Source organism: Bos grunniens, chromosome 7 (genome assembly GCF_055505025.1).
Source record: "Bos grunniens cultivar Pamir isolate PY7600 chromosome 7, Bosgru_T2T1.0, whole genome shotgun sequence".
NCBI lineage: Eukaryota > Metazoa > Chordata > Mammalia > Artiodactyla > Bovidae > Bos > Bos grunniens.
Window position 1 is genome coordinate 83,427,647 of NC_141171.1, and position 14,481 is coordinate 83,442,127.

The 14,481-nt window shown below is 37.4% G+C and overlaps 1 protein-coding gene across 4 annotated transcripts in view; it reads left to right on the forward strand.

The window, feature by feature from the left end:
• VCAN (versican) overlaps positions 1-14,481 on the forward strand; it is a 120,295-nt gene that overhangs the window by 15,362 nt on the left and 90,452 nt on the right. For all 4 annotated transcript variants that reach the window (XM_086412877.1, XM_086412879.1, XM_086412878.1 and 1 more), the window contains exons 3-5: positions 3,272-3,649; positions 6,991-7,165; positions 7,251-7,378. In XM_086412877.1, coding sequence (XP_086269003.1) covers positions 3,272-3,649; positions 6,991-7,165; positions 7,251-7,378 — 681 coding nt within the window. The remainder of the gene's footprint in view (positions 1-3,271; positions 3,650-6,990; positions 7,166-7,250; positions 7,379-14,481) is intronic.

The window sequence follows — 14,481 nt, forward strand, 5'->3', positions numbered from 1 at the left end:
TTTAGTGATGGAGCCTGGAGGTGAGCCCAGGCAATCTGGTTCCACTGTCCATGCTCTCAACCAGTGTCCTGTACTTTACCCCAGGCATCAGGCTTTTTGTAAATTGGTGATCACTATTAAGCAATATCATTAGTTTGGGGCTAATTTCAGAAGAAGCTTCATTTTTTCAAAGGGACGAAGTTGAAAATGTAAGATACATATGAAATATATTTGCCAAGTTCACAGTGAAGCACAGAGTAATAGCTAGTTGGGTCAACACAAGTACTCTCATCTTAAGGGTTTTTCTATGTAAGTCTAGGCACTTGAAAGGTGAGTAATTAATGAGCACTTTGTCTCTTGGTTATTGGCTTTATTTTAATGCATAAGGAACTCTTTGATTTAACAATATCTTTCATATGGATTATTTACCACTGACTCTGTTATTCGGATATTCCTCTAATATAATAAATGGAGTCATGCACAGTCACAAGTAAATGAATGAATGAGGGAGTGATATTAATACTTGAGAGGGCGATAAATTCCCCTAGTCTCACTCTGGTACTTCTAGGCCAAGGTCTGTGTGTGTTTGATTAAATTTTGTAGATAGAATTTGCATCATTCTTGCTCTGCAGAATTTACTGACATAGAATGAAGCATAATTGATTATTCATTATTTGGAGTGCTCTCCCTTACAGTACTCATTTAGACCACAAACTTGAATGGTGAACTGTTGTAAGCATTCATTTTTATTTCTTGCACTGTCAGAATTTCAGACAAGTTCTTGCAGGTAGCATTTTTTTTTTAACATGCATAGCCGATAAACATTATCCTCTGTGGTACTAAATTTCTTTCTTAAAATATTTGTATTTGATAAACTTAGTTCTCATTACCCAGTGCATTAAGACCCAAGATTTCATACACAAAAGACTTGGCCACACAGCTTTTTGTTAATCTTGTTGATAAGACTGGATTCTCCATGAATATATATTTACATACAACTGCAGCTTTTAATTCTCTTGCATCTGTAAATATCCAGAACAATAAATAACTCTTGGAAAATTGCCTTTTGACATTATATTATTCCAATATATCTTTTCATTACAGCACAATTCTGGAGAAATGCTCTAAGTGTAAAAAACCTCCCAATTGAATTGATTGGGCTGAATCAAAGAGTCTTATAAATTTATACCACAATTGATGTCAATGGTAAAGATGTTTATTCTCCCTTTAAAAAGCCATCTTTTATTTGTGAGTTTAATCATTTTCAGAAAGGAATATAGGAATTCCTAGAACATATGATGGGTACAAATTAAGACATTCTTAGTTCATAAAATTCTCACCTCTTTCCTTCTCAGGACCCCTCAGTTCAGTTTAGTTCAGTTGCTCAGTTGTGTCCAACTCTTTGTGACCCCATTCTCAGGACCCCTATTCTCTGCCAAAATAAAAAAAAAGTACAAAATACCTTTTTGTTGTCTTTAGCTGCCTAATGGGATCCAGTCCTTTTGAAGTTAAATTTTAGTCTTTAGCATCTGTATCATTTCTAATGCATGTTCATATTGAGACGTGTGTTACTAATGCCTTTAACCACTAACATACCAAGTGTTAGCTACATATTATTTTGTCAATTAAGAAATATTATTTTACTCCACCTAGAGGTTACTATTACTGTTCATCATATTTGCATGAACTGGGAGTTCTCTGCGCACTATAATTTATATTCTATTACTGAACTGAACCAACACATTGTCTCGCCAACTAGGAGAGACTGGGAGATGGGTGCAAGATGGGGAGGAGAGGTATAGATCCCTATATAAGTGAAAGAATGTGGGTTTTATTTATTTATTTATTTATTTGCATGTAATGGTGTTAAATTATAGTTGAAGTGTTCTTTCTCATTAAAAGTTTAAGGGCTTAAGCAGAAAGGCATTCTGTAGATTAAGACTTTAGAAGGGTTGCATGTGTGCATGTTCAGTCACTCAGTCATGTCAGACTCTTGAGACCCTATGGACTGTAACCCGCCGGGCTCCTCTGTTCATGGGATTCTCCAGGCAAGAATGCTGGACTGGGTTGCTATGCCCTCCTCCAGGGGATCTTCCCGACCCAGGGATCAAACCCACATCTCCTGTATTGTAGGCGGATTCTTTACCACTGAGCCACCTGGGAAGCCAGGCTTAGGAGGGTTAGGTGAACAGAAGCCAACATTACCCCCCAGGATATAATGGAGAGGTAATGTTTCGCTGCAAAGCGACTGCAGCTGGATTTGTCATTACGATGAAAGCCTTTGATTCACTGAACCATAGTGGGTCCTTCAAGTGTTAGACATTTCCCTGCTCCAGTCTACTGAAATACTTTTGATAATTTTCACTTCCTCCTGAAGTTGTTTTCATTTCCTCTAAAGTAATGTGGTAGTTATCTTAATCATTTTTCTTCTTCTCACCTGTTGACTTAAATCTGCTTTTTAACTATTCTTCCTAACCTGTATTGCTTAGTCTAGGTTCCTCCCACCCTTGATTTCTTGCCTTCCTACAATGGCCTTATTTTATCACTGGTTTTGTTCATGTTAAAATCTAAGTTACAAAAACTTTAAAATGAATGCTCATATTTTAGCACCTAAAAATGAGCATTATCCATTTGCAGCAACATGGATGGGCCTAGAGATTGTCCAAGTTAGTGAAATCAGACAGAGAAGGAGAAATATCATATAAGAAAAGTGTTATAAATATATCCGGATGAGGGTGTATATGGAATCTAAAAAGAAATTATACAAATGAACTTATTTATAAAACAGAAGCAGACTCGCAGACTAGAGAATAAACTTTTGCTTGGCATGGGGGAAAATAGGGGGAAAGTGATAGGGAGTTTGGGATTGACATATACACACTGCTATAATTAAAATGGGAGCCAACAAGGTCCTACTGTATCGCACAGAGAACTCTGCTCAGTATTATGTGGCAGCCTGGATAGGAGGGGAGTTTGGGGAGAGTGGATACATGTATATGTTGGCTGTGTACCTTTGCTGTCCACCTGAAACTATCACAATGTTGTTGACCAGCTATACTCCAGTATAAAATAAAAACTTTAAAAAATAAAAACAAAAACAACTTTTAATGAGCATTATTAATTCCTGTCTTTGTTATAAAACATTATTGAAATGATATACTATTCTCTATATATAAAATCATCCTTATTATTTTACATACTGAAGATGTAACCAAATCCCTGTAATGGTTCTTATCCTTTCACTTATTTAATAGACTCAGCTTGTCGATTTTGTATTTTCTTTTTCCTGTAGTCAACATGGAAAAAAGCCCACCTGTTAAGGGCTCTCTCTCTGGAAAAGTCAACCTACCTTGTCATTTCTCAACCATGCCTACCTTACCACCCAGTTATAACACCACCAGTGAATTTCTGCGAATCAAATGGTCTAAGATTGAATTGGACAAGACGGGAAAAGATTTAAAGGAGACTACTGTTCTCGTGGCCCAAAATGGGAATATCAAGATCGGTCAAGACTACAAAGGGAGAGTGTCGGTGCCTACACATCCCGAGGACGTGGGCGATGCCTCACTCACCATGGTCAAACTGCTGGCCAGTGATGCAGGCCGCTACCGCTGTGACGTCATGTACGGGATTGAAGACACACAGGACACGGTGTCACTGACCGTGGAGGGTAAGGCTTGCGAATCTAGAAGAAGCTGGTACTACAGGATACCTGGTTCAGAAGTGTGGTGAAACAAGATTCAAAAGTAGCCATTGCTCAGGGTTTGAACAGAGGGAAAACACACACCAATCGACCCAATAGTCCATGTCCGTTACTAAAAATGAGCTGTTAATTGGTCAGGAGTCAAGGAAGGTGACTTTATACCAGATATAATGAATACCTCAAGACATGGTATATAGCTCAAGAATCATTACTTCATTATTGAGACCTATCAGCAATTATTTTTGAAGACTGCAAAGGCTGATCTACAGTTTAATTTTTTTTAATATGTGCATATGTGCATGTATACTCACATGCATACATAAACACACATATACACATATATACATACACACACACACAAACCCTTTTTCTCACTCTCCTAGCATGATTATTAAAATGTTTGAGTTTGCTTTTAAGAAATATAAGTTATATCTTAACTTACATTGAATAAATAAGGCACCTAATAAGTCCATGGTATATATTAATATCATAGTGCTTTGAAAAGGCAAGGACTCAATAAACATTTGAATTGGATCAAAACAAGAATTCGGTGTATTTTTTTAAGGTCAGTACACTAGTCACCCACTGTCTTGCGATGAGACATTTTAGTTTCAGCCCCCTTTCAGTGGTAGTTTGTATGTCATTTGAATTTAAGTTAGGAGACAAAGCAAAGAAAAATTGCTTTAATTGGGTACACACATAATGCCACAGCTCCTGGAAGCAGAATATTTTGGCAAGTTATTAAGCAAAATTCTCATACCCAGACATGATGGAACAGATTTTTCTTCCAACCCTCCATTTCCCTATAAAATATTTACCTTTCAGAAACATATACAAAGGGTTTTATTAAAACTCTTTCTTGTGTAGCCAAAAGGAAATACTCTGAATTTCAGATGTGACAGATTAATTTTCTGAACATCCTTTCCCATTCAGATCCTATTCCTGTCTTCTATAAATCTATTTTTATGTTTTCCAGGCATCCACTGAACACCCTGGGCTCTTTGCTCTTAATTTTTTTTATCATTTACTTTGATTAGTCTTGGATTGTTTTTTCTACTGATATATCTCTTCCTCTTTTTGTGTAATGTAACATTATATATATATATATATATATATAAATAAAATATATAAACTTAGATACGCATTATACATATATTATATATATATATTAAATCCCAGAAGTTTAACAACTTCTTAAATCTTCATCATTAAAGAATTAGCAGTGGATTTGCCCCTTGCCTCTCTGAAACAATGAAAATTCTCCACTTAATCTCCTTAGCCCCATGAGGTCTTCAAATTATCCAGCAATTATAGATACTTATACAGCCTGATATTCCCTGCCTTGGTCATGGAGGCCCCTTTGTGCCCCCTTACTGCCAGTCCTCAGTGCACAAGGAAGATTTTTAATTACCAAGAAGGCTCTTTGAAGCTTTGATCAGCAGAAGACTAATTTAAAACCATGCAAAGTCTTGCTCAAGTCTTAGAGATCATTATAAACATACTTATAGGACCATATATACTTCCTGGAAATTTTAAAGTTGTTCTGTAAAGGTATAGATTTTATGAAAAGCATTCGCTGTTTTTTTGTTTTTTTGTTCTTTGAAATATCAGAAATGGGAAATAAGTATTAGTTGTCAGTGCATCCGCTTGGTACCTGTGCAGGCCTTTTTGTATTGACACTGATCAGAGGTGCTTATTGATGACATGCGTAGTCTGTCCCCTGTAGATGCTTTATTGGCACATACCTGTTTTGGAAGACAGAAGCGAGGATAGGCATGTGGAAAACAATTTAATAGCTAGAAGTCAAGCTGTGTGTGTGAGAGAGAGAGAGACGGAGGGAGGCTGTTGTCAACTCTAAGAAATTACTAGGAATAAAAGGAAAGTGAAAGATATCTTGGAAACCAAAATTAATTCCACATAATAAATATGTGGTGTTAATGATATGACAATAAAATCTCACCCATAAAACCCAATTACTCCAATTTCTATTTTCCAGTGACTTCCTAGGCACATTAGCTTGACTCACTTTGCTGTCTGATGAAAATGAGTCACCATATTTACTCCAGTTAAAAATGGAGATGCCCTTGCTCAAGTGGGAGGAGGGCCCCAAGCTTCACCCCCTCAGTTGCTCTTTCCTCAGGCTTTTGACAGTTCTTTGACCCTGAAACACAGTTCAAGAACCACTAGTTTATGCAACTCCTAAAATACGACAAAGTGGAATTTGAAGCACATATCAGGATGCCTGGCTTCTACCCGCGGGAGTCTGGAGAACTTTATTTCAGGCCTTCTTTGGGATAAAAATCATACATTTTACCTGTCAAAGTGGAGATTCTACATTATGCAGATCAGTTAGTGAATATGATAAACATTTATTATAGTAGCCTATCCAACATTTTAAGATATTTTAAAATTCTTTATCTAATTTGATCTTCATTTCAATAAAACAGCATAAGCACTGTTAGGTATACTTTATAGAGGAGGAAATTAAGGCTTATATATGATTAAGGAGCAAATCAAGAATTAGAATAGGCCTTCTCTTATATACTCTAGTGTCTTTTCCATTATAATATATTGTCTCGGTAAGTAAATATCACAATATTTCATGTTTGGAGGAAGTGGTATTGGTGAAGGTTCTATATGCTTCTATTGAGTTGGCCCTGAGTACAAACATGGAGAGGAGTTGATCTCGTGACCTCCTTAACTCTTTGTGTCTCCTGCAGCACCTACTGCCTTTAGTCGTCCGTGGTCCCCTGATAGCCTGTGCGCGCATGGTCAGTTGCTTCAGCCGTGCCAGACTGTTTTGCAACCCCATGGACTGTAGCCCGCTAGGCTCCTCTGTCCATGGGATTCTCCAGCCAAGAATACTGGAGTTGGTTGCCATGCCCTCCTCCAGGGAATCGTCCCTACCCAGGGATTGAACCTGCATCTCCTGCATTGCAGGCAGATTGTTTATCCATTGAAGCACCTGGGAAGCCATGATAGCCTGAATACTACCTATAATTAGGACCACTAGTCACCATATGGGATTTAGCGGCTTAAATCTTTTTTTCAGACGGTTTCCATGGGAACAGAAAACTCCTGACTAGGAAACTTTAATGGAGCAGAATGGGATACCTGAGTGAATAGCATTTCTGGGGTTCCTCAGATCACCATAATTTTGCATAATGCTGTATGAAGTAAAATTAAAAAGATTGTCATGGTCTTAAGACCGTGTTAGCAAGTCATTTGACATACTGCTCCAATGAGAAACTGCACAGTACGAGGGGAGACCTGAACTCGCCTGTAATTGTTCGCTGCTATCTTTGCAGGGGTTGTGTTTCACTACAGGGCGGCAACCAGCAGGTACACCCTGAACTTTGAGATGGCACAGAAGGCTTGTGTGGACATCGGGGCCGTCATAGCCACCCCAGAGCAGCTGCATGCCGCCTATGAAGATGGTTTTGAGCAGTGTGATGCAGGCTGGCTGTCAGATCAGACTGTTAGGTGAGTGGTCTGGGGGCTACCGGCTTTAGTTCATCACGTGGGGAGTGAGAATATAGTGCTACTTCCTAGTCCTTTATTTTCCCAGGTATCCCATCCGGGTTCCCCGAGAAGGCTGCTATGGAGACATGATGGGGAAGGAAGGAGTCCGGACCTACGGATTCCGTGCTCCTCATGAAACTTACGATGTGTATTGTTACGTGGACCATCTGGATGGTAAGATGTTCACATTTCTATAGCTTCATTTGACCCGAGAAAATCGAGGAAACACTGGGAGCACGTGGGGATAGAGTGAGTCTCCATGCTTGTTTGGATTCCAAACAGCAACGTTTAGTTTAAATAACCGTATGATTCTGTGGTGAAATAAGCTTAAATTAAAGTGGAAAGAGAAGGAGGGCTGTGTAAATGGTTATGTAGGTTTGAAATGTCTTTAGTTAATGGCAGGTTTGCTTTCAGTCATGCTGCCACTGGAACGTTTCCAATACACTTTTAGAGCATTAAGAATAGAAGCCTGTAAGGGCGGTACCTATTCTTGTAAGGACTTCAGGTAAAGTCCTGTGATGACAAACCACTGTGAATCCAAGTACTGATAAACATCCCAAAGTGCAACTGAATGACACAAACTAGCCAAGGAAGGATTTTCATGGTTTGCTTCTCCTTGTGTTCACTTTGCTACACTAATATTTATTTTTTTTAATATAAATTTATTTTTTTAATTGGAGGTTAATTACAAATATTTAAAGCAATATTGCTACACTAATTTTTAAAGCAATCATTTATTCATTCAATCAATCAGCACGCAAAAAAAAAATACAAAACACCCACTGTGTGATAGATGCTCTGCTTGTTAGAACTATGAAGTCAGGTAAGATGTAAGCCTTGCTTTAGAGATTCTTAGAGCCTGATTGATTCTGGCATCGTCATTTCCTCCTCAGTGACAGAGTGAGACTCTTAGAGATAGTAAGTTTGAGTTCTCTTCTGGCAATGTTACCTAAGGACATAATAATTTTATTATAAGACACATGGAGTAGAAGTTTCTGTGACTTTTGAAATGGAAGTTCACTTGTAACAATAGCTATCTTAGAGGCCTCAATATATAAATAGAGGTATCGCATTGAGTTATACATTTAATTTTAGCTGGGTACCCGTAAAAGAATGATCTCAATTTTCTTATGCTTAAAATGAGGAGGTTGGACTAGAAAATTTCCATAGTCCCTCCCAACATAATTAAATTCTCTGATTCTATGAATTGAATAAACAACCTCAGTGACCGAAAGCTAGAAAATAAGCAGCTTATATTTGCCTGGTGTCCTAAATGTGAATAGGATAGCCTGATTCCAAGAAGGTTTCTTTAGTGTGGTTCTCTAGCATCTTAACCTTCTTATTATTCATATTCTTATTATGACTGTTATTTAAGATTGATACATGTGTTTTCTAAACCATAATTTCAGATACTAACAATTTACATTTTTCACAAAGGTAAAGGGAAAATAATCTAGAAAATTCAAGCTATGAGATATAGCTTATCTCCTTCCTTAAGTTGAATTTTAAATTTAGTTAACTTTTTTCATAGGATAAGAGATGGTTGATAGGAGATTCTGATTCTAGGAAACAAATTTTGTTATTGCTATCTCAGTAAGATGGAAATTTGTACCTAAATTCAGTGAAATTTATTTTATCAGTGTTGTTTTCTTTTGGAATAATGTCTATTAGAGTGATAGCAATAGAAATTTCTGGAATGTTGGTAATACTGGAACTAAATCAGAGACAGATTTTGCAAAAGTATATATAAGTTGTAATTGGTAATCTTTACCAAGTGTGATTGAAATAGTGGCTTTCAGGTATAAATCTGTGGACAATTTGATCCCAATGGGAATAAACGTTAACATCACAAGCCAACCTTTGTGATGGAAAGTTAGGATTATGTATTTACAGTTCTCCCAGAAAGCATGCCTAGGGGTCCCTCTGCATGTCTCTTCTTTAGTCTTATCCTGATGAAGGTACTGAAACCCCACTCTCTAAGGCTACAGAATCGCTACTTCTTTGAAGTCTAGAGGACTTTGTGCAGAAGCTCCAGAAATTCCATGCCCTCCACAAATTCAGTGTGAGATACTTTTGACAGGGTCTTGGTGGGAAAAGCCCTGCCAAGGATTCCTAGCCGTGTTGTACCATCAAAGCTGGCTTCCTAAAATCTGTTCAGAGTATCATAACTAATGTTTGGGGAAAACTGAGCTGTCAGAAGAGCCATTTTGAGGATCTAGGCATACACCACAATGAGAGGGATGTGTTAGTCATATAGGAGTTCTTCTCCACCTCCATAAACATCGTCACTTCTAGGGCAACTGTTATTCGTAAAACCAGTCTCTGCTCCAGGGTAACCCAACTGTGTTTTATATAGTTATGTATTTACTTGGGATATATGTTCATGTATTTGATAACTGAAAACTTGAAGTGTGTAACACAGCATAACTTTAGTTAAGGTATTTATACTAAAACGACAGAATCTGAAATTTTTTTGTCTTACCACATAGAAGTTGGAAGACAAAGATGAAAGAATTGATATAAACACGAATTCAAGCACTGGCTGAGATTTGTGTCAGCAGTTACAAAGCTTCAATTTGTTTCACAGAAGAAACTTAGTTTCAGAGGATATTCAATATGTTTATAATGACATTTATTGTGAAATGGGGTCTGTAAGGATAATTCCCTTTTCATCACAGTATGAAGATAAAATGAGTTAAGGTGTAAAGTGTTTGTCACAATGTGTGGCACAAAGTAAGTGCTCAATAAATAGTAGTTATTATAGTTTATAGATTTTTAAAAGGTTCTTATTTCTGCTGAATTCTTAATTGATTTCATTTTTGCTCTTTTGTATGTAAGTAAGTCAAGTGCCTTGAGGGATGAACAGGACATGAAAAGACACCAAGAGAACAAAAAAAAAGAAAAATGAAAATGATAATTTTTAGTTTTGCATGTCTAGCCCCAAACTCTCTTCTGAATTCCATACCTGCATTTCTGGTTTGTGAATCATTTTGGTGTCTCATCTCTGGTTTTCTGTCTTACCTCGCAAGTAATCCCCAAGCCTTTAATAGTTCTTCAAGGAATCTGTTTTATGACCATCAAAACAGGCAATCACCATGGCCATATCATTCGCCTACTCAGCATGGTATGGTGTGAATTTCCCGTTGCCTTCCTCCTCAAGCAAATGCTGCTGGCTCAATCAAGAACCTCAATCCTGGCTCAGGAGTATAAACTTTTCAGCTGTGTTTCCCTCTCTCTGATATGACCTTGCTTATATGCACCAGCTGTCCCTAGCTCCTGCCAACAGCTGTGCTTTGAGCCTCTCTGAGAACAAACCTCTCATCTTCCCAGCATTCCACTCTCCCCTATGCCTGTGAGCAGACTGCCTTCAAGAGCCCATCTTTGGCCCTTCCAGCTCACACTGCCATTTTCTGATTTTGAACTCCCACCTTTCTTCGAGTTAGGGCCACATATCTGGTGTTGAATTCTTCTTTCTGGTTGTTTTATATTCATCATACACAAACTATTACCTAATATTTTTATTTCCGAAAAAACTTTTGTAAGATCCTGATAGAAATAAGGCAATAACCATCTTCTATAACTCTCCAACCACAGTGAAGAATCTATTCCAGTATCAGACACATAGCAGAACTCAAGAACTACACGGTGGTAATTGCAGTTTTTTTCCAAACTTTGTCTCTTTCGGAAACCGCCTCCACCACCCTACCATTTCTACAGTACTTGAAAACAAATGCCAAATTTTGTTCACAAGACTTACTAAGGATCTATTTTTTTCATTGGATCACCAAGGTGCTAGTTTTTCTCTTTGAATTTCTCCTTTCACTCTTTTCTGTGGTGTCTCTTAGAAATAACTTTTTCCTAGAGATACTCCTTTATTCTTTCTCGCCTCTCCAGTCATTTCGCTTTTTTGCCTCCCCAGCCAATTGTCTTTTCTGGGATTGGTCCCTTTGTACCTATTCACAAATCATAGGCTTATTTTTCTACTGCTTCCTTATTTCAAAATCAGGATAACTCTGTCACCTCTATGACTTGTCTAATGATTCCATGTCATCCAGGTGTTTGACCTAGAACGAAAAACAACTTTTCCTTTTTGTCTTATGAGCTCCTTTATATATGTAAGCTTCTCAGGTGGCTCAGTCCATAAAGAATCTGCCTGCCAATGCAGGAGATGCAGGTTCAATATGAAAACCTAAAAATATTCAGGTAAAAACCTGAATATCATTAAACAGGTCTTAGAGCAGGGCTTAATTCCAACTTCTTTAGAGGATTTGATAGGATCAAAATCAGATACCAAATCTGTAAATTGTGTGATTTCCTGCCTGTGGATTCTCAGATTGACTTTTAATATTAATGGAATTTGAAGTGTGTAATCTACAGATTACTTTACTGCTGGGAGTTATTTAAGAATTAGTGATAATTGGGTTGATTCAGTTAAAATGCCCCATGTCAACTAGAATAGCTTCCTGCACACTGTGGTTCAGCAGATGGTTTCAAATATTGATTCCGGATTATAGAATCTTTCCACATGGATTGATGTCGGTGCCTGAAGATGCCGGAACTTTTTACTCTCTACAGAACTCCCAGAATCGTAGATCACAGTTAAGGCTGTGGGTTCCCAAATAGGCTTTAGACATGAACGCACCTTGCTAAGGGTTTGAAATTGAACTTGGAGTTCTTTTTGTTTAAGTGTTTGAATGTCTCGCTAAGAGTCACTGAGGAAGGTGTCCAGGCGTGGACCCTGGCAGAACCTCTGGAAAATGATGTCCTCTGTCAGTATGACTTGAATAGATTGACTGTGAAGTAGCTCCATGGGTAGAATAAGAAAAAAAACTATTTGTTGTATGATTGTACTGTCCTTTAACTTAATTCTCAGAAAACCTTGACAGGGATTTTTGTAAAACCTTCCTTTTTATACATGAAGATACTAAGGAACAGAAGTTAAGTGACTGGGTATACCCTTTTTTTACTGTCCTTCTTGAGTAGCTTTTCAGGACCACCAAAGATTCCCCAGTAGAGCAACAGGCAGTCTTACAAACCAGGAGGGTGCAAAGTACTCTTAATGCTCCCCCAAATCTCTGATTTTTCACATGAAAATATCCTAATTCTTATCTGAGTAATGATTGCATCCCTGTTTGGATTACAGTGATTGGGATTGCTGGGTTAAATGACAACTCTATTTTTAACATTTTGAGGAACTGTTTTGAAATTTTTACCAGAAGTACCTTAGGGTCCCGATTCTTTCATTCCTGCCAACACTTGTTTTAATCTGATTTTTTGATTATAACCATCCTAATGTGTGCAATACTACCTGTGTGTGGTTTTGATTTGTATTTCCCTGATAGCTAGAGATGTTGAGCAACTTTTCCTATGACTGTTGACTATGTACATAATTTTCTTGGAGAATTATCTGTTCAGAAGCTTTGCTCATTTTTAATTGGGTATTCGCCTTTTTATTACTGAGTTATAGGAATTCTTTGTATACTCTCGATTCAAGAGTGTCTATTCAGATATATGATTTGTAAATATTTTCTCCCATTCTCTGATTTGCATTTTTACTTTTTCAATAGGACCTTTTGATGAACAAAGTTTTTAATTTTTATGAAATCCAATATCTAGTTTTTCTTTGATAATTTGTGCTTTTGGTGTCACATCTAAGAAAACAGTGCTAAATCCCTAGTCATGAAGACTTATTTCTGTGTTTGTTTCTAAGAACTGTAGAAGTTTTAACTTTTATTTTTATCTATTTTGAGTTATATTTTGTATATGGCAACTCTTTGCAGAAGAAGTAAAACAATTTTGAAAAAGAAGAACACAGTTGGGAGTCTCATATTTTCCAATTTCAAAATTTACAACAAAGCAATAGTAATCCAAACACTGTTGCAGTGACGTAAGCATAGTCATACAGGTCAGTGGGGCAGAGTCCAGAAGCAAACCCATATATTTATGATCAATAGATTTTCACCAGGGTGCCAAGGCCACTAATGGGGAAAGAATAGTCCTTTTTAATAAATAGTGCTGGCATGATTGAATACCCACACACCAAAGAATGGATTTGGATTCTTATGCCATATACAAAGGGATTTCCCTGGTGGCTCAGATCGTAAAGAATCTGCCTGTAATACAGGAGACCCCGGTTCGATCCCTGGGTCAGGAAAATCCCCTGGAGAAGGGAATGGCTACCCACTCCAGTATTCTTACCTGGAGAATTCCATGGACAGAAGAGGCTGGTGGGGTACAGTCCATGGGGTCGAAAGTGAAAGTGAAAGTCACTCAGTTGTATCTGACTCTTTACGACCCCATGGACTATACAGTCCATGGAACTCTCCAAGTCAGAATACTAGGGTATGTAGCCACTCCCTTCTCCAGGGGAATTTTCCTGACCCAGGAATTGAACTGGGGTCTCCTGCATTACAGGCAGATTCTTTACCATCTGAGCCACCAGGGAAATGCTTTTGTATATGGCATAAGAATCCAAGTCCATTCTTTGGTATGTGAGCATTCAATTATGCCATCACTATTTGTTAGAAAGACTATTCTTTCCTCATTTTAATGGCCTTGACACCCCGGTGAAAATCTATTGATCATAAATATATGGGTTGGTTTCTGGACTCTGTCCCATTGATCCGTATGACTATGCTTATGTCACTATCACATTGTTTTGATTACTATTGCTTTGTAGTAAATTTTGAAATTGGAAAATATGAGACTCCCAACTGTGTTCCTCTTTTTCAAAATTGTTTTACCTCTTCTGGACCCCTTCAATTCCTACATGATTTTTGGGATCCATTTGTCAATTTCTGCAAAAAATCCAGCTGAGTTTGAATTGAATTGCCAGATCAATTTGAGGTGTATTGTCATCTTGACAATATTGAGTCTTCAGATTAGATCTGTAAACATGGGATATTTTTTCATCTTTTGTTTAGATCGTCTTTATTTTCTTTCAGCAGTGTTTTATAGTTTCAGAGCTTTCATAGTATAGATTTTGCATTACTTTTGTTAAATTTAACCTACATATTTTTCTCTTTTGATGTAAATGTAATTTTCTTTCTTTTTCTAATTGTTCATTGGAAGTGTGTAGAAATAAATTGGCCTTGTATATTTTATCCTACAAGCTCGTTGAAATTATCTCTTAGTTCTAATATATTTTTATGGAATCCTCAGGGTTTTCTATATATATAGCCACTTTTATTTTATAATCTAAAAATAAATAAGTAGAAATGTCTTGACAGAAATCCCTTAAAACCTGTGACCGTCATTTGCTTTAAGGCTTGATGGCA